General features: G+C 35.2%; 1 protein-coding gene across 1 annotated transcript in view; it reads right to left on the minus strand.

The window, feature by feature from the left end:
• The window catches only part of TMEM232 (transmembrane protein 232), a gene marked incomplete at its 3' end in the record, with an annotated part of 213,786 nt that overhangs the window by 86,911 nt on the left and 104,740 nt on the right, over positions 1-22,135 (minus strand). Inside the window, exons 8-10 of the mRNA XM_011958287.1 lie at positions 17,743-17,842; positions 15,211-15,377; positions 8,496-8,629 (exon numbers count right to left, since the gene is read on the minus strand). Of these exons, the coding sequence (XP_011813677.1) occupies positions 8,496-8,629; positions 15,211-15,377; positions 17,743-17,842 (401 nt within the window). The remainder of the gene's footprint in view (positions 1-8,495; positions 8,630-15,210; positions 15,378-17,742; positions 17,843-22,135) is intronic.

Genomic DNA, 22,135 nt, shown 5'->3' on the forward strand with positions numbered 1-22,135 from the left:
CTAAAAAATTCTGGACTGAAAATTAAACAGATTAAAAAAAAGAGGACTGATGACTTTGAATATCTCATCATAACTGTGTTAGGAAACAGCATAGCAATATTTAGAGATTTGAAGGAGGAATTAAACAAAAAATAAACACTGTAATCATAGAAGTCTATTATCAGACAAAATGTATATCATACTTTTTAGGGAAAAAATAAATGGTGATAAATGTTATAGCTAGTAAAGGTTTTTATATAATCTTGGTCTTACCTAATATAATAAGCAATCCAAAAACATATTTAGAAATTTGTTCAAGCTAAGAAAGAAATGAATAGTATTGAACAGTTTAAGAAAGGAAAATCCTAGCGTTAAATGGCTGCAGGTGAGTAGAAGAAAAATAGGTAAGTTTTAATAAATAAAAATAATTTTAGGTCGGGCGCTGTGGCTCAAGCCTGTAATCCCAGCACTTTGGGAGGCCGAGGCGGGTGGATCACGAGGTCAGGAGATCAAGACCATCCTGGCTAACATGGTGAAACCCCATCTGTACTAAAAATACAAAAAACTAGCCGGGCGAGGTGGCGGGCGCCTGTAGTCCCAGCTACTCGGAGGCTGAGGCGGGAGAATGGCGTAAACCCGGGAGGCGGAGCTTGCAGTGAGCCGAGATTGCGCCACTGCACTCCAGCCTGGGCGACACAGCGAGACTCCGTCTCAAAAATAATAAAAAATAAATAAATAAATAAAAATAATTTTATAAATATGACCAAATAATTAAATGCAGATATATAAATCATTCTTTAAGGAGAAGATAGAACATTTGAAATAATTAGTTAACTATAATGTTATCAGAACTTAAGATTATATTAACAGACTAGGAAGGGGAGAATTCATGTAAATAAATTTGTCTTGGTCTTTACTGCACATGGAGAAGAGGGCAGTCAGCATTTCATTCTTGATTTTTACTACTTAGGGAAACTAGTTTACGAATAAATTTACTTTGCCATTGCCTGATTTTTTTTACTCAGAAAAGATGGATGACAAAAATGTAGGCTTTAGCCTGTCTGTTAAAAGGATTTTTCTCCTGCTTACAGGACTTCATTCTTCGAGTTCCAGGGAAGCTGGTGTGGGAGAGTGAAGGGATGGAGCCTCAGACAAGTAATGACTGCCCTCTCATCAGGGAAGGCAGAGGTGGGGCACTAATTGTTTCCCTCCACCCAGACCCATCAGGCTTTTCTGGCTATTGATTGGTTGGTGGTAATTAATCCTACTAGCAGAATCTTTCAGTCACCATTTTTGTTTTAATTTTTTTCAACATAATGGCAATTTATGAGACACTGGGGTTGCAGCCTCTGTTATCACGTAAAATAGTTCTTATTAAATAATTTTAAGCTGGAGAGTGTTGTAGTCACAGTTATGCTATAGCCCTGGCAGCATAGTATATGACAGACTGTTGAAGGGAAGAACATAAGGCAAGGAGACAAGTTAAAAAGCTACAATAGTCAAGAGACAGTAAGAGCCCAAACCAAGGTCATGACAGTGGGAACAGAGAGCAGGGGAACAGTTTTGAAGTGTAGTTAATGTATGTACAACACTGTCAGATCCTGAACTGGATGGAGAAAGTGAGATGGAGAAGATAATATGTCTGATTTGGTTAGGTGAAGGAAAGGGCATGACGATGTGTACTGAGGTAAAAATTCAGGAGGCAGGAGCCTGACTGGGGGACAAATTAGTTCAAATCTGAACTGGCAGGACATGGAAGGGAAGAACTACAGTCTAATAGGTGTTTTTCATATTACTTATCTCATTTAAATCTTTCAAAAGCTCTTTGAGGTGGCTGTTATCTCGATACAACTGCTAAACAGACCCTGGGGTTCACAGGGGTGAAGCGACATTCAAAATTACACAGGAAGCAAAAGACAATACTAAAATTCACGTCTTCCGGTTTCAGGTTGCATTGTTTTTTTGCTGTACGATAATGTAGCAGCATATATAGTGGGTATAGTGGGTATTTACCTGATACAGACTAAGTTATAATTGGCTCCAGGGATCAAAGGATCAATAAGAAATCCAAGAAATGAATCAAGAAGCATCAAGGAAATAAACGAACAACGAGAATCTACATTGACATTTCAGTTCATAAGAAATGAAGGAGTATTGATGCAAACTTTTGTTTGAATGGTCTAGGTTAGGCCATCACATGGACATTATAATTAGCAGGATCAAGGATATAAATAATGTGGATATCAGTGATCTAACTGAAAAGGAAGTGCCTTGCCACCCACACAAAGCAGTGAATTCCTTGTTTCATTCATTTCGATGCAAACATAAACACTGTAGGTCTGGAAAACACTTGCCATGTTCAAGACAGTTTTAAATTGTCAAGCTTGTTTTGGAATACACTTATGGAGCACATTAAATCAGTTATTTCGTGTTGGAAGATACAATTTTATGTCATACTGCTTGAATGAAATGCCATACTGCCTTTCTCAGCAGTCTTCATTGGCTAATAATTCAATTATAAACACAATTCATTATTTTCATGTTAGATTAGAAAGCCTTTTGCGTTGACTTGAGCTATCTCCCCAGAGCAAATGGTGCCGTTTATAAAAGGCCAAACCACAGGGTGGAGCATTGAGAGTATGAAGCATCATATAAAATTTAACTGCATTAAATGGAAATCTGCCTTCCAGCAAGCTGCTTATCTCCAGCTATGGGCAGATAAAGGCCAATGCATGGCAGCTGGGAGGGGGTTCCTGCAATCTCTTTTTCTTTACTTCATCGGGTTTTATAATTTATTGTCTTCAGTGTATTCTTTCCCTAGATTTTCCCTGTCCCCCAGCGAGGCTGCTCTAATTCTGTGATTGCCTTCCTTGAGTCCTTTTGTGGATCCTGAACCTGCTCTTTTCCAGGCTCAGCTGAAACCATTTGCTTTTATTTGTTTCTTTTTGTATTGTAGGATCTTTATAAAAGGGGTTATAAGAAGTCACGCAGGGAGATACATGATGAATTATCTACTGACCAATAGCATCAGAAATGGGCAGATGAGTACATTTCACTTTCATGGGCACAAGCACAAGCAATTTTTGCCACTATAAATGAAATTTCTTCAGATACTTCAGTGGAATGGTCTCTTTGCTTTCTAAATCTCAGAACATTTGTTCAACATTATGTTACTTTCCTGAGATGTACGGCAAATGAAATTGCTCAGGTTACTCCTGCTAATGGTCACTGGCATTGAATTTTAGGTGTTAAACCAGAGGTGTCTTCCACCAAGTGTCACAATTTTAAGACTATTTGGTCCAGCAAATCCTGATGAAGTCTTAATGTATCATCAGGGCCTGGTGCCTCAATATTTCTTTTTCATTCTAAATGCATGCAGTTCATTTTCTTAATTTTTTGCATGTACCCAGTGGTATCTTAGGAGTACATGAGACCAATATTAAAGATTCCCTAGAAATATAAAATCATTTCTGGTTTTATTTTGGTAATTATATTACAGTGTATATTGTTTATTTGGAGTAATGGCCTCTTCACACCTATATAGGCTTTTATATAAATAAATATTTTGTAAGGAGAAAAGTTGACTTTAAAATATTTGTTATAATGTTACAATTAACAGAATAGTCAAATTGCTAACCTAAAAACACAAATTATTCTTTTAATGTCAATAGTTTTTGTTTGCTAGAGCCAACTAATTTTTTTTAAAAAAATTTAAATCTTTTCCTTAAAATAAAAAAAAATAAATATAAAAAATAGAATCAAAATCATTTGGTAGTACTGTTTTAGGCAATTATTGTTTTCCTTTCTGTTATGAGCAGTCATTGTGTTTTTCACTTTACTCCTCTGTTAACTGAGCATTGTCTAAATACTGCTATCCCCTTTTTCACTTGATAATTTCCAAAATATTCTCTCAGAAAAAGAAAAGTCAGGATTCAGTGACAGGCTGTCTCAAAGCAGTTATCTGCTTAACAATGCAACTAGCATGACAGTTGAATGATACATTGGAGAGAGTGCTATATCAAAACTCTTAAAATCTGGTTCCACTCATCAATAAGCCTAATAAACTTGGCCTCGGTTTCTTAATTTTTAAAATAAAAATAGTTTTGTATTGTCTCAAATGCCCTACATTTATAAAATACTAAATATTTTTTAAAAACTGGTTCATCAAAGTTTGCAACCTTAAACACAAATCATTAGCAAGTTAAATTAAATAGATGTGGATGCAATATAGCAAAACCTAAAAATCGGTTAAAGAAAGAATTGAATTCCACCATTCGATATTCGTAATCAGCTACATTTACTGTTTTGGCAATCATTTAAACTTGTTTATCTGGTAATTATTAGAGTACTTTTTAAATAAATTTGACAAAGTCACACAACATTTATTTTTAGATGTTAAAATGCAATTTTAGTTGTGTTGTAAATACAGTTAGAGTTTTCCAACAGCTTAAGTAGTTCTAGTCGTTTGTCATTTTGAAAAACAAATTAAATATATGAATCTACTACAACTTACTTCTTACTTTCTTTTTTTTTTTTTTTTTTTTTTGAGACGGAGTCTCACTCTGTCGCCCGGGCTGGAGTGTAGTGTAGTGGCCAGATCTCACTGCAAGCTCCGCCTCCCGGGTTCATGCCATTCTTCTGCCTCAGCCTCCCAAGTAGCTGGGACTACAGGCGCCCGCCACCTCGCCCGGCTAGTTTTTTGTATTTTTTAGTAGAGACGGGGTTTCACCGTGTTAGCCAGGATGGTCTCGATCTCCTGACCTCGTGATCCGCCCATCTCGGCCTCCCAAAGTGCTAGGATTACAGGCTTGAGCCACCAAGCCCGGCCTACAACTTACTTTCTATCATTAAAAAGGGTCTGAAAGAATCACCACAACTTCCAGAATAACCTAACTGGCACCAATGAGAACCTCTAAATTTTGTTTTTAGGAATTCTGTATTAAAATATACTAAGTAAAATTATATTAAGTGCTATTTGTAGTAAATATAATCTATTTGCATTTTAGTTTCATATTTATAAATACTATTCTTTATTTTTAAAATTAAAAAATACTGCAATCTTTGTCAAACTGCAATACTCATTAGGTGTCTCCCATCACACTATGAGACAGAACAAATTATTGATGAACTCTAATATAAAGTATTTTTAAGGAAATTAGGTAAACTTTAAGCCATTCTCCAAAAATCTTTACTTAATCTGGAATCCCACAAACTTCCAAATACAAGTGGGAAAATAACTTTTGTTCATAAAGAATGTTCCAGACTTTTAGAAGGGTCTGCAGTTGATTCTGAGGGACTTAGAATTTACATATACAAAGGCCTTTGGTGTAGAATGGGCTGCCAGAGGCTGAAAACCAGGAACTAATTAAATAAATATATATGGCAATTGCATTTTCAACTTGGCATGGTATTACAAGTTATTACTATTTTTATATTCATTGAAAAATAATTCAAAACTGTGATCTTCTTTAAATATTGGAAAGGAGTGCCCTCTGATCAATTTCCTCAGAAATACTCCTCAACACAATAAAGGTCATATATTGCAAGCCTGCAACTAACATTATCCTCAATGGTGAAGAGTTGAAAGTGTCTCTCTAAAATCAGGAACAAGACAAGAATGCTCACTCTCACCACTTCTATGTAACATAATACTAAAAGTCCTAGCCAGAGCAATTAGGCAATAAAAAGAAAAAAAAGTCATCCAAACAGGAAAGGAAAAAGTAAAACTGTCTTTGTTTCCTGACCAAATGATCTTATATATATAGAAAACCCTAACATGACTACAAAAGCAACCTAAAAGACTGTTAGAACGTTAAATGAATTCAGTAAAATTGAAATTTGCAGGTGATAAAATCAACATATTAAAATCAATAGCACTGCTATATACCAATGACAGAATATCTGAAGAAGACATTATGAAAACAGTCTCATTTACAATAGCAAACAATAAAATACTTAGGAATAATTGAGCCAAGGAAGTAAAAATTCTGTACACTGAAAAATCTAAAATAGTGATGAAAAAATTAAAGCCTAAGCAATTAAATGGGAAGATATTCCATGTTCATGGATTGGAAAAATTAATGTTGACAAAATGTCCATACTACCCAAAGTGATTTACAGATTCAATGCAGTTCATATCAAAATTGTAATGTTATTCTTCACAGAAACAGAAAAAAAAATTAAATTTGTATGAAACCACAAAATTCTCTGAATATCTAAAGCAATCCTGAGCAAAAAGAGAAAAAGCTGGAAACATCACACTACCAGATTTTAAAGTGTATTACAAAGCTATAATAATCAAAACAGCATGGCAATAGCATACAGACACATTTGCCAAAGTGACAGAATAGAAAGACCAGAAGTAAATTCATGTATTTATGGTCAATTGATTTTTGATAGTTACCAAGAATACACAATAGGGAAAAAATAATCTCTTCAATACATGGTTTTGGGAGAACTGAACATCCACAAGCAGAATTAAATTAGCCCCTTCTCTCACACAATATAGTAAAGTTAACTCAAAATGGATTAAAGTATACTTTAATTACAAAATGAAATATTAACAAAATAAAGAGACAACCCACATATTTAATGAAAATATGTACAAACTATACATTTTTAACCCACATATTTAAAGAAAATATGTGCAAACCACACATTTGGTAAAGGGTTAATATATAAAATATGGAAGAAACTGAAACAACTTAAAAACAAGAAAACAAATAGCCCAATGAAAAAAATGGGTAAAGGACCTGAACAGACATTTCTCAAAAGAAGGCATACTAATGGCCAACAGATATATGAAAAATGTGCTCAGCATCACTAATTATAAGGGAAATGCAAAGTAAAACCACAACGACATATCACCTCGCACCTGTTAGAATGGCTATTATCAAAAAGATGAAAGATAACAGATGTTGATGAGGATGTTCAGTAAAGGGAATCCTTTTACATTATTGATGTAATAACAGCATGGAGATTCCTCAAAAGTTGAAAATAGAACTACCATATGATCTAACAATCTCACTTCTATGTATATATCCCAAAAAAGTGAACTCAGTATGTTGAAGAAATAACTGAACTATGTTCATTGCAGCATTATTCACAATAGCCAAGATATGTAATCAACCTATGTGTCCACTGACTGATGAATAAAGTATGGTATACATATATACACAATGGAATACTATCCAGTCTTTAAAAAGAAGAAAGTTCTGTCATTTATAAAAACATGAATGGACATTGAGGCATTATGCTAAATGAAATAAGCATTGTACAGAAAGATAAATACTGCATAATCTCACTTGTATGTGGAATCTATAAAAGCCGAACTTGTAGAACTAGATAGTAGAATGGTGTAAGGCTTGGGATGGAGTGTAAGGAAGATGGGGAAAAGAGGAGATGTCAGTCAAAGAGTGCAAAGTTTCAGTTAGACAGGAGGAATGAGTTCTAGTGATCTATTGTGCAGCATTGTGACTATGATTTTAAAAAGTATATTTCAAAAATGGTAATAGAGTAAAGTTTAATTGTTCTTACCACCAAAAATTGATAAGGATGTGAGGTGATGGATATGTTAATAAGCTTGACTTACTCATTCCACAAGATATACACATATCTTAACATATCATTGTACCTCATAAATATATAAAATTATTATTTGTCAATTTAAAAAATCTTTCCTACACTGAACTCATGCCGAAACTATGACTCTTCTTTTTCTCATCTTAAATTAACATATGTACAGGAGAAAACTAATATTTGTCAGTCAAGATTTATTTTTGGCTGGGTGCAGTAGCTCACACCTCTAATTCCAGAACTTTGGGAGGCTGAGGTAGGCAGGTCACTTGAAGTCAGAAGTTGGAGACCAGAGACCAGGCTAGGCAACATGGCAAGACCCTGTCTCTACTAAAAAATAAAAAAAAGAAAAAAAAAGACACCTATAAAAATAGCCAGCATGGTGGTGTATGCCTGTGGTCCCACCTACTTGGGAGGCTGAGCTGGGAGGATCACTTGAGCCCCAGGGATGGAGGTTGCAGTAAGCCGAGATCGCGGCACTGCAGCACTGCATTCCAGCCTGGGTGACAGAGTGAGACCAAAAAAAAATTTTTTTAAGATTCATTTTTGTTATACATTATAAGGAAGGCATAAAGAAATACAGTATCAGTATATTTTCTCCAACAGTATATTGTACTTCACTGCTTCTGTGTAACAACTTGGAATATAAAGGCTGTTTGCAAGGCAGGAATAAATTTCTTGTCAATAACAACTGCATTTAGTAAAAAAAAATTATGCAGTGCATGCATGCATATCTAGCAAAACAGAAAAAGAGAGAAACAATGTATTGATGAAATGAATTAATACTAAACATGTAAATTGCCCTTGCCTTTGGAACTGAGATTATAAATTTGTTTCATAGTCAACTGAGGTGTGATTAACATTTAGGTACAAGGGTTATTTAACATTTAAGCACAAAGATTTCTCCATGAGTTACTTTGGATTTATAGGATGACTCTTACCAACATTTCTTTTGAAGCTGTGTCTTATGGAAAACGAGATGTTCAAGCACATTATTCAACTGAGGACTCTTATTCTGAACACAAGACCAAGCAGCAACACAGTGCCAGAGCAGGTGGTTAATTTCATATCCTCCCTGATTAAATTGCAAATGTTTCAGGAGTTAAAATATAAAAATACATCTGAGAAAGAATACTCTGACTTGAACAAACATGAAAATAAATTTTAAATATACAAATGAAAATTCATATTCTCTTACACTTTATATTTCACCAAGTGGAGCAATTTACATAAGCATATTTTTGAAGTACATATAGTTAACCTGAACCTAACATGTATTTTTCACATGGGTCCCTTGTGTTCAATGATGTCAGCTCTACAATATGGCAAAAATTCTGGATCCCATAAGAGATGGCTATTAGACACAATTGTGGTTCATAGATTCTATGTGACTTAGTTCTCCCTGACACTTGAGAAAGAAGGAATGGGGAAAGTTTGCACAAAATACTAACAGCAAATTATGTTTTAAAATGTGGATTTCTACTTTAAGGACCAAAATATATGCCTAGCAAGACATAGTCAATGTCTGTTAAGTAACTATTCTTAAAGCCTAAAAATTCAGATAACAAATAAGCTGTTGTTTAGTTTTTTTCTTAGAGTGCTTCCCAATAGTTTTATACATTTAATTGGTCTACTAAAGTAATTGGTAGAAAATGATGACATAGCATTCTCTAAATTTTTGCCAACAGTGAAGATTCAAATACACATCCTGTGATAGGTACTCCAATTGTTAACTTAGTTGATACTTTGTGATTTTTATGTTACAATGAAACAGAATCTAAAAGGCTTCAAAATTCTTATTTATTATATAAAACAACATCGGGACTACAATTTAATTTTATGTTGAGTACTTTTCAGATAGAAGGCAAGAAGTTCATACATAAATTTTAAGCTATTTTAAGTTTCTAATAAAGAATTTAGTTAAGTCCCATAGTAGTGTATTTATCTACTTTCTGTCAGGAATTCTGTTACATTCTGGAGATAAAGGCACAAGGAAGACAACATCTGTACAAAGCTACTGACTCTGGGGAACAATAATTCAGAAAAGCAAATGAAAACAATTCAGTGTTTAGAGTGTTACAATACACCACACAAAAGCACTATTCTAATATAATGTAAAGCATTTGTCTGAGACATACTAATTTCAGTAAATCCACATATAACTCAATTTCTGCTTTATGGGTAGGGTCTACCCCAAAATTGGAACCCATATAAATGAAATTCTTTTCTCGAATTGCTCTAGTTGTCTCAGCCTGGATGCCTGACAACCCTCAGATTGCAAACTTATTTTGAATAAATAAGTAAATAAATATGTTTTACAACTTTGGAATGACTTAAATGATTAATTTATAATAAATATTATTTTAATCATAGATATTACAGGACTACATAAACTATTCAATTAGGTCAACCATTCTTGCATTAATGTATTTATGTACCATCAGAGAAAATTCAGAAAGCATTTGGTAAAGAAAAAAATCAGGATTTAGACAATGAACAAGATTTGAGTTTTATCTTCAACTTTATATTATGCCAATTTTATACATCGTGGAGAAATAAAAAGCATCCTCTCATGTCTGGGAATGATTTGACAGACTATTACAAGCTGGTCTGATACAGCCAGGTGATTTTGATCTCCTATTGAACATAAACTCAAAAAATAGCAATTTCAGACAATATTACTCTGAGACCATAAGAAATAAACAAAGCCACTGGACAATTTTTTTCTAAGCACAGATATAAACAAAGTCACTGTGCCACCCACAAAATATCTAATCATAGGTATGATTGCCCCCACTTTTTGACAGCATCAGACCTCTAGAGAGAATCATTGCCCCCACTTTTTGACAGCATTAGACCTCTAGAGAGAATCATTGCCCCCACTTTCTGACAGCATCAGACCTCTAGAGAGAACCCTTGCTTCCTTAGAGTCTTCCCAAGATCATCCAAATAAAGTCCAAATCCTCTAGTAGATTCCTTCTACAGAAAGGAACCTGCCACATCTGTGAATTTTCCAGATAAGTAGGACTTATTATTTAGTCTCGGGGATTTTATGTATTTCAAGCATTCTTTTCTTTTTTTTTTTTTCTTTTTTTTTTGAGACACAGTCTTGCTCTGTCACCCAGGCTGGAGTGCGAGGCGTGATCTCGGCTCACTGCAACCTCCACCTCCCCAGTTCAAGCAATTCTCTTGTCTCAGCCTGCCAAGTAACTGGGATTACAGGCACCTGCCACCACACCCAGGTAATTTTTATATTTTTAGTACAGACAGGGTTTCACCATTTTGGTCAGTCTGGTCTCGAACTCCTGACCTCAGGTGATGCACCCTCCTCAGCCTCCCAAAGTGCTGGGATTACAGTCGTGAGCCACCACGCCTGGCCCATCGAGCATTCTTCAGCAAGAAACATTTTTCCAAATAAAAAATAAATTTATCAAACTTAAATGAATTAATGTTATGATAATGACTATGTGATTTAATACAATCATCATGTATATCATCAGTACAGAAGACCAAGAGTGGGCAATGTTGCTTACTCTTGGAGTTCTGTGCCTTTACCCTAAGTCAATCCTACTCAAGGTGTGGTTGGCAGATAACTGCCATTTGCAAACTGTTAATGAGAGCATAAAAAATGAAAAATATATATTTAGAAACTTTCATAACAATTTGAAAAATAATTATATATATATTCAGTCTATTAAAAATTAAAGCTTGTGTTTTTTCATCTTTTCTATTCTAATACAGTAATTTGTTGTTATTATTATTATTATATTTTACAAAATTATCCATCTGTGATGGTTTGGAAATTTAAAAATTAAGAGAGATCTTTTACCACAGATAGTTTGAAAAGCACTGAGCACTGCCCTAAATGACTCCTAGAGAACTTTTTTCCCCTCCCTTTCTTCCTTCTTTCTCTCTTTCCCTCCCTCTCTTTGTTCTCTCCCTCCTTACTTCCCTTTCTTCCTTTCCTTTTTGGCTTTTATAACCACTTTCCACAGTTCTTTCATCTCCCTCCTTTGCTGTGCAGCTTTGGGCTGTCATTTGTAGCTGGAACAATGCCTACTTTGAGAAGCCCACCTACAAAAGTGTTGTTAATCTACTGTTGGCTGAAAATTCAGTTAACAACACCAGCCTAGATTTTATGCAAATTTAAGTACATAAATTCTGAGTGTCTGACTAGGCTCTCTTTTATCACAGAAATGAGCTTTGAAGCATGGGCTCTATTTTGGCTGTTCAGGGACAGTTTTCTGGGTTTCATGTAGTTTTCAGTCATTTGGGGGATGGTTGACATTGCCATGAAAGGATCTCCCAATGACGAAGTGTTACCTGGATAATTTGACATGAATCATAGGATAATGCTCCTAATTTTAAGGAATTTATGTCTCAGTCTAATAATTCTTAGTAACCATTTACAATTACAGGACAACACAAAATGTCCCGAACTTAGGTAATGACTTTGGCTTACCAAAAAGTGTTAGAGAATGAGATTGCTAATCATACTAGAATGTAAACTCTGTGTTTGTTAGTTTTCAGAGAACTATTTGTACTTCAGAACAGATGAAACTATTTAATAAAAGGTCTACTTCATTGTAGCAGGGTTTAAATCTACCTTCTCCAAATAACTATTATTACTACCAGGTGACAACTCTGCTTAGAAAATTCAGCTTTGCTAGTGAGCAAGGACAGAGTGGAAAACTCAATCCAGCGTTCTGGCTCTGCTATCCAAAAGAGCTAATTAAGTGTACCATTTGTCAAAGTCAATGGAAACTCTGTGTCTGGATCACTTAAAAAGACATTAAAAAGAGAAATGGGGTCCAACAGCAGAGGAAAGGAAATTTCCTATTCTTAAGTGGAACCCATGCTCATATGGTGTGTATTCTAATGTATCGTAACATCCTATAGAACTTTCAATGCAATTTTGGTAGCACTTTGACAACAAATTAAGTAATTATGACTTTATTCCAATGCATGTAAGAATACTAAAAATCAAATATTTTACAGTGGCCAAAATATGTGCTATAGACCTTTTAGCATTATCAAATGATAAGGGCAGTAGGAATAAGTTCACAAATCCTCTGCTATAATATACTAAAACAATCATAAGGAAAGGAGAAGAGATTGATGCAAATGTATCTTTTATATTTCCATTTCTATCACTTTTATATCTTTTTTCCTCTTTCCTTTCCCAGGTGAGACAGATGGGTATTGAATGAGTAAATACTCAACTGAACTGGAAAGGCTGGTTGTACTGGATAAATTGGGCTGAAACTGGGGAACTTTAAGATTTGCAGTCCAGCACTGACTGAGTGCTGATTAGCTAAATTAGTAAGTTTAGCAGCACTGTGGCTATGCTATCCTATATTTATATCTTTATATTATGAGATAAGAGGAGGAGAAAAAGAAGGGCAATAAAGCTGATAGGCCAAACTCTGTTATAATCCCCTTACGGGATCACATGGATAGAGCTGAAATAGAATTTAGAAGAGGTTGAATCTCAGCTTTGTTCTACAAAGTGGAAAAAGGCACAGAGAGATTTAGTGACTTGTCCAACTCTAAGCTGATATGTTCCTTTCATGACATTTTTGCCCCTTCTAATTCAGGCTGAGCTGTACGGCAGTAAGCTTCCATTTGCTTGCTGTGTGTGTGCACCAAGAGTAACAAAACGGATTCATTCTTAAAGAGCATCAGAATCAACATTGACAGTTGCCTACCTCATAACCAGACCATTCACATTGCTAAGATTTCATGGAATCTTATTTGTTTAAGGGAAAAACATTCCAATCACAACAGTAAGTCAACATACTTACATCCTTAGATGAAAATACTATAGTTCACTGTCTAGGGTACAGTGATGTCCTAAATACATATTTTCAATAATTATTTTTTACGTTTGCATGGCATTTAATACTTTTATAAAGCACATGCTTTTTTTTGCAATCTTTATAACAATGCTGTAAAAGAGTTCAGACAGATTGATGATGATGATGATGATGATGACTATGACAATAATGATGACTTTTTAAAGATATGCAAATGGGAGTTTGGTGAGATCGGTGGGCCTCTCCTAGATCACAGAACCAGTTGATAAGCAGGTCTGTTCTCTTCATGATCAGTGCTCTTTCTGTTGCTCGATATCTTTCATCATCTATTTACTGTTAAAACATTTTTTATACTTAAAAACAGATCCCTTTCTCACGAGGCAATTTGTGCTCATTAGTAATTATAACCAGAAGGCTCAATTTGCTTGGTAAATGTCACTTGTTACATAAATGGTGAACTAATAATGTGCCAAAGAGAAAACACTTAGGCCCAGAAAGTATTTTCTCTTACAAATAGATGTGTTTGAATGTTTTTTCTTATATATTTAATTTATAGCCGATTTTAAAAAGGGCTCACAGGAAGCATGGGAAAATTATAAGGTAACACACAACATCATCTAAAAAAAGAATGTTCCTCAAATTTCCTTAGGTGTTTCAACTTGTGTAATGTTAAATGTATTTTTCCTTTTTTAGAAGTTGTAAGAAAAACAAATTTTCTATTTATAAGCTATAAAATAATAACTATGTTTAACAAAAAATAAAAGAAGGTTTTGAAATGCTTACTGGTCTTTTTTGGAAAATATGTGAGGAAAGAAAGGCATTATTATTAGCCCCAGAGATTAAAATTTGTCTTTTGAAATGTATTAATCAATAAGGTAAATGCACAATTATATGGCTCACTGCACTTGTGTTTACATAGTACTGTTTATTAAATACCAACAAATTATTTAATTAGGGCTTTTTTTTAAAGATTATTAATATCTGAGTTAGAAATTAAGAGATCTATCATAATCTAAAGATTATTATCATTTGCCCATTTAAACTATTTTTTTAAGTTTTCAGTTGACTTTAATAGCATATTAAATGTTATTTATTTTTTATTTTATTTTATTTTATTTTTTGAGATGGAGTTTCCCTCTTGTTGCTCAGGCTGGGGTGCAATGGCACAATCTCGGGTCACCGCAACCTCCACCTCCTGGTTCAAGCGATTCTCCTGTCTCAGCCTCCTGAGTAGCTGAGATTACAGGCATGCACCACCACACCTGGCTAATTTTGTAGTTTTAGTAGAGACGGGGTTTCTGCATGTTGGTCAGGCTGGTCTCAAACTCCCGACCTAAGGTGATCCGCCTGCCTTGGCCTCCCAAAATGCTGGGATTACAGTTGTGAGCCACCACGCCTGGCCACTGAATGTTATTTCATATGAATTATGAAAGCATAAAAATTCTATGCCTGCTTTCATAAATAACTTGCTCTTTACACACTTTCCCTTTAATAAAAATATAATATCTTAAAATGTTAACTTACAAGTCAGTCTAAATTATGTTGCAATTTTTAGTTAAGCAGGTGAGATGGAACTTATGAAGAAGAAGGTGTTATGGCATTGCTCCATTTAAAGTAGTAGTGTTATATACTGATACCTCACTACTCATCCTATTAACTACTCTCCAGGAACTGTGCATATGGTCGCATGAAATTTGTGTCTTTGCTGTTCACCCCTCCTCCACAGCTAAATGCATCATTCCTCAATGCCTACTGTATTGACAAGCACCATTACTTAATCATAGTAATCATATCTGATGTATCATGCAACAGGATATACCCACCATACCAGATTACCCACCATATCAGAATCTGTGTTCTCATGTCTTTTCTTATTTTCCACAGGGCTAAAAATTGATTCAGAACGGAGTTCTCTTTTACCTATAATTTCCGAGGCTTTCAGGATGAATTGCACATTTGAAAAGATGTTTGGATACTTGTGATATGATGCTCCAGAGAAAGAAAGTGCTATTGTAAGAAAAATCACCTGTGAGAAATATTTTATTAATATTCTGCATTGTGTTTCATTTGTCTTTTAGCTATTAAACTATAATTAAATTCAGTACTTAGATGCAGAAACTGCTGTAGTTTCCTATTTAAGATTTATAGTGTTATGTATGCCCCCTGGTGGTGTAATAGAATACTAGACGGTAAATAATTTATATATTTCAGAACAGCAATTTCATAATCATTGAATGCCCAATTAAATATAGTTACTGTTCAACAATGCTTGGAAACTTTCAGATGAAAATAAATCAAGTTATAATAGATGCTGCATTCATAATGGATAATTTTGACATTGTAATTCTACAAAGGAATCAATGTCATTGATTCTAGACCAACATTCTCCAGTTTTATTCCTTCTCAAGATGTTATTATTTACAACAATATGTTGTAAATAATACAAACAAGATGTCATCATTTACAACAAGTTGTAAATAATACAAACAAGATGTTATTATTTACAACAATAAGGTAATTTAACACAACACCATGTTATATTTAACAGAATCATCTCAGTGCTGCTCTTTCTATAAACTTTTAGACAAACTTTGGGTTTTAGTCCATCCACATAATGGAAAAATTAATAAGGACCATTCTACTGGACAGCTATGTGGAGAGATAGCAGCTGCTGATAGCTTCAGGTAGAACAGCCTATTGTTAAAGGAAGAGCTGTAACCTAAGGCTCTATTATATTTGGTAAGAGGACAAAATTGGGGGATTTTATTATTGTACATGAAAGACAGATTTTTTTGAGGGAGTATATCCTCAATAACAAGCTAATATGAGAACTTGAGGGTTTTACTCAAATAATTTTTCAAAGTTGATTTGCCATAATCATCTGAATATTTGATAAGTCACTATGCTGAACACAGTGAGGAGTTAAGAAGAGGTCATATAATTTAATGAAGATATAAAAACAAGTAAGATGTTAGACAAGAATTCCTATTTTATCTGTCTACAGCCACATCTGATCAGGACTTACGCTAATGGTATTAATTGATCAGTCTCCATAACACTTCTGCTATTACCTTTTGTTCCCTCCTCCATGACTTTTGTCACCAAATATTATTCCCTTTCTTTATCTTGAGTCTCTCCTTCCCTTATCCTACAACACACTAATATTTTGACTTTGTTTTATCCATCTAAACTATTGACATTTTTACATATCAGCATAAATATTTATAGCTAAGCTTTTTTTGAAATAGTTAACAATTTTTGCCTTATGCTTAAAATTTCCCTCACTGTTTGTTTACCTCCAATCTGAATTCTGCTTCCACCTCTCCACTGGGTATGCTCCCAAGATCAGCAGTGATTTTCTGATTGTATAAACTCATTATTTTTCAGGCCTTCTACTATTTAATACTTCTATGGCAATATTGATCTTGAATTTCTCTCCTTAAACATAATCACTCCCTCTTACCTCCCTCATTTCTCTTTTCCTGGGCCCTGTTACACCAACAATCCATTAAATGTATGTTCCCCAAGATTTCATTCCTGGAATTAGTTTCTCCCTGCCCCTTGCCCACAGCCACATTAACATGGATGACTGTCAATTCTATATCCCAGGCAGGCTTCACTTATTTCCCTAGTTCCAAACCTATGTTTTCAACTGCTTGCTGGGTATATATACCTGAGTGACCTTCAAATTCAATATGTCCAATATTTCTCCAAATTTTTCCTAGTTCAGAACATCATTATCTCAATTCTATTACTCAATATGCAAAACTTCAGCTCCTGCTTGAATTTCTCACTGTTATTTACATATAGCTTAGATTCAGCGGATCACCAGGTCCAGAACCTTACTAAAATATGAATTTAACTTTCCTGAAATTTAGGGAGGTAGATACTATTACAAATAGGAAAACTGAGTCACAAAAAAGTTCATACACTTAAGTGACAAAGTAAAAAACAGAATACAGAATGAAGATTACCAGCATCTGGAGCAGGGAGTAGGTTGTAGGAATGGATGGGGAAAGGGGAGATATTAGGGTGCAAAGCTTCAGTTAGATAGAAGGAATAAGGTCTAGTGATCTATTTCACGACATGATAATTATAGTTAATAATAATGTATTGCACTTTTCAAAACTGCTGGAAAAAAAGTAGAGTCAGATTCTAAATGTGCTCACCACAAAGAAATAACAAAAGTATGGGGGTTGGAGGGGCAGTGAGCTGAACAAATGCAATCTGGCCCTGAAGCTGTGCTCTTCAACACTGCACCTATTACCTTATGAAAAATAAAATGCAGCTTACATTCTTTATAGTGACAGTCTGAGCTTCTCAAAATATAACGTAAAACATTTATAAGTGTAAAAAATAAAAGATATTCTACCGTATAAATATGGTTGAAGCCTAAGTAAATGTTGCTTAAAACTTTCTAGATGACCATGCAGGAAAAATATAAAAAGTCGTAAGAAGACCAAATAGCCAATCTGTCAAAAGAGAAAAGAAAAAAGCATTTTTATGTTACATCAATAAATGTTTAAAAACCATAAGAAAAATCAACCATTATTTTAACACATTTTCTTTTGAGAAAACAATTTTAAACTCATTCAACATTATGTGGTTTTGAAATAACATTAAAACATTTATATCAAGATTGAAATGCTAGCTCAGCCAAAAAACTTTTATAAATCATCTCTATACTACATATAATGACTAACACTAAATGCTATTTTGTTCTATGTCCTTTAGAACAGTGTTTTTCAAATTACAAGTCATCCCTTTAAGTGAGTCATGAAATCAATTGACAGGAGATTTTTAAATAAAATAAAAGGGAAGAAAAAACATAGTTTATTGTACAATTCCTTGTTTCAGTATATAAATGAATGTATATTATGTTATCTGGATTGCAATGCAAAGGGTATTTCTTTCTACGCATCTCAGTCAACAGTTTGAGGACCATCGCATTACATAGTATTGAGAACTATCCTACTTCTGCATAATATGCTGAGCTAAGCTCCTTATTCCCTCATGAAAAAAGACCTCTCACAGGGTCATTATTAAATAAGCAGTGCAAAATCTTACTTCTGTAAGATTAGTAAACATATAGTTTGTTTCATACAGACTACATAAAATGGAATGTCTGCAAAAATAATTTGCAACATTTCATAGAAAATTATAAAGAACACATTAACTATAGAAATAAATGGAATACAGTTTCTAAATTATGGAGAAGACCCAAATAATAGCAATAGCTGTCATTATCGTGTGTGTGTGTGTGTGTGTGTGTGTGTCTGTATGTATCTCCAAATCCTCTTAACAGCAATGCAGGGTATCATGTAACAATATACATGTAAAAAGAAAATAAAATTAAAAAGATAAATCTAACGAAATCTCATCCAAGACTATAAAGTAAATAAGTAACATTACTGGAATTTGAACCCGGGAATGTATGTACTGCTCCAAAAGCCATGAGCTTTCTACTATGGCAGTGATTTCCACATTTTTTATTACAAACCTCTATCACTACTAATAAAATTTGAGAATGCATCATTAATATTTATAAATGTATTCATAAAGTATAAACATACACATTTGTAGACTTATGAAGTATATAAAAATAACATGTTTATAAGGCATGCCCAAGGGGTCTCTTCATACAAACAACTTTGTTAGAGTACTGTGTTTCTCTAAGATACTGAAGTTAAATGTGAAAAAAATATTTAAAAGAATAATGAAATACTCTAGATGACAGAATTAAAGGAAATTATTCTCATAGATATAGACAATGAATGAATAACTGATCAGAAGGGGGATAAGTTAATATTTTTCAAGGACTATAGATAAATACTGAAAGGAATATAATATTCAAAAATGTAACAGGGGACAAAATAGAAAATACATGACAAGCATGTCAGTATGAATAACATCTGTATTTATACCTCAATTTGGTCATGCATTTCATCTGACCCAGAGACTATCTTTAGTTATAGCTATACTTGAAAATGATTTTAAAAGCTTTCACCTTAATATTGTTGAAGGCCAAATTTTTATTGACAAATCTACCTTTCCATATTGTATATTGGACTTTCTATGTATTGTTCTTCATGTATTATTTGTGTACATATTCTCTTTGTTGTCTGACAACTCAAGCTTTACCTCCTACATTGAATTTCAGCTTGTCAGTTTCTCTTTCTGAGCTCTCCCACATTTCCTTTATTTGACCTTTACCTCGTCCTTCTCTCTTTCTATTGTCATCTCTTCTTCTCTTTTTTCTGACCCTTTTAGCTGGCTGTAAAATTGAAGGCTGGATAATATTTATCATGTGTTGTATTTTAATAGTTGTATGTTTTTGATTCTTGCATAGAATCTTGACGATCACTGCATATATTTCTACGTAATACATATAAAACTGTTGTTGCTTTTATGTTATTCTCTATACTTCTGTAAACAGAATTAAATCATTCAGAATATTGTACACTTAGAGCTAGATAGAAAGGAAAGAATGTAAACAAAATATAAAAGAAATAATATTCGTGGATCATATATTTCTGGATCTATTCAACCCTGAGCTACTTCTCCAAAGGAGAAACAAAACAGTGCATATAGAGTGGGTGAGGCCTCTATGATAATATCCTTTAATAAAGCATTCCATCAAAAATAAAAGAACAAAAGGGAGATTTCCAATAGTCTTTCAGATATGTAATGAAAACCCTATGAAGGCAAAGAGGACAACTAAAATGTTTTCTTGCCTGGGTTCAAAGTACTTATAGAGCATGCTTATTTCCAATAGATAGTTATATGAGCTAGAATAATAAAAAGCAAGCTTTAAAAATATTAAATCTTGGGATTCCAGCTGAAGATAGCTGACTAGAGACACTGCATACTCACTCTCTCCAGAAAGAAGAGCCAAAATTATGAATCAATAATCACGCCTCAGATGGAACAACTAGGAGAGAACACTGGAGTACAATAGAGAAGTTACAGGAAATACTTGAGACACAGAAGGTGATATGGTTTGGCTCTGTGTTCCCACCCAAATCTCATCCCGAACTATAATCTCACATGTCAGGGGAGGGACCCAGTGAGAGGTGATTGGACCATGGGGGCGGACTTCTCCCTTGCAGTTCTTGTGACAGTGAGATCTGGTTGTATGAAAGTGTGTGGTGCTTCCCCTTTCACTCTCTCTCTCCTTCTCTAACATGTGAAGATGTGCTTGCTTCTCCTTCACTTTCTGCCATGATTATAAGCTCCCTGAGGCCTCCCAGTCATGCTTCCTATTAAGCCTATGGAACTGTGAGAATATTAAACCTCTTTTCTTCATAAATTACCCAGTCTCAAGTACTTCTTTATAGCAGCGTGAGAATCAACTAATACAGAAGGGAAGCAAAATCGGCTGGGAACACATAGGGGCTTGCTATTGGGGGAAAGGGTGTAAGAACTTCAGTGGTCTATGTCCACCCTAGACTGCAACAATCTGAACCATGGTAGAGCTCTTTGACACACATATTTCCTGACACTAACATGGACAGTGAGCTAGAGACCCCCAAAGGACATTGCACCAGACAGAGAACTTTTGCTGGTTCACTCACACCCCTGAGACCTAAGCAACTACAGCAGCCTACCATTGTGAGAGTACAGCCATCATGGGGTTACATCCTCCCTTTAGAAACACAGCCTTCATATCTCCATATCCCAGGAACCCCCACTGACATTCCCTAGTGCCTACCTGGTGGGCTACAGTGGCATAGCATTGCTGGAAACAAAGGTGCTACGGGGCCCCAGTACTGTGGCCCACAAGTAGTATTACTTCCCAGAAAAGAGATGGTGCAGTGCATTAACATTGCAGTCTCTGGGACAAAGGAAACCAAGGCACATACTTTCTAGAGCCTGAAAGCTTCCTGTTTGGGGCTATGAGAAGAAACCCTGCCTCACCAGTAGCACAAACTCTGTGTTCAGGCTTGCAAGCAGAGAGTGAGATCCATTCACACCCCCCACCTAACACTGCAGCAGCAGTTGCTGCCACTGGGAATCCAAATGAGAGCCAGCTATCTGGGGCTGAGGGCAGTGACCCCACTTCCACTGGTGGAGTGGCCTCTGTGTTCAGGTTCATGCACACAGATTCTCTCTCCCACTCTGCATACCTCTGCAGGCTCAGCCACTGCTGCTGCCACTGGAGGCTAGGGCAGGTGAACCAGATGGCTCCTTGAGTGGGCCTGGATAGTGACACTCCTACTGGTTGAATGACTTCCATGATCAAGCTCATGTGCAAAGGGCAGGGCTGCTTACCTTTATGTGCACCACTGCAGTGCTGCTACAACTGAGAACAGGCAAGCCTGAGAGCTGCACGACTAGGGCTGCAGGTGGAGACTGCACTGTAGCTATCTCCAACATCAGCATGCACTGCTCAGGACCTAGAAGGTTGTCCCACAACTGCTACTGCCACTACCTACACCACACCACCTACCCAGGGAATCAAGAACTCACTCACCTGCCCGATCCACCAGTGTCAGTACCATGATCTAAGTAAACTACCTAGAAGCCCAAGAATTGGCCTGCCTGGTCCTGCTAATACCAGAGCAAGTATCTTGTACACAGGGGCACAAGAACAGGCATACTCATCCCACTGCTGCCACCACTGGGGACCAAAGACTAACCCATCTGGAATCCCTGTCCCCGAGCAAAACTTCACCATAGCCTCTACTTTTAACCACATTCTAAACGACTGGGAAATCATAGATATCACTGATGCTGTTGACAGCCAAATAAATCATATAGGGACT

Source organism: Colobus angolensis, unplaced genomic scaffold, assembly GCF_000951035.1.
Source record: "Colobus angolensis palliatus isolate OR3802 unplaced genomic scaffold, Cang.pa_1.0 Scaffold465, whole genome shotgun sequence".
NCBI lineage: Eukaryota > Metazoa > Chordata > Mammalia > Primates > Cercopithecidae > Colobus > Colobus angolensis.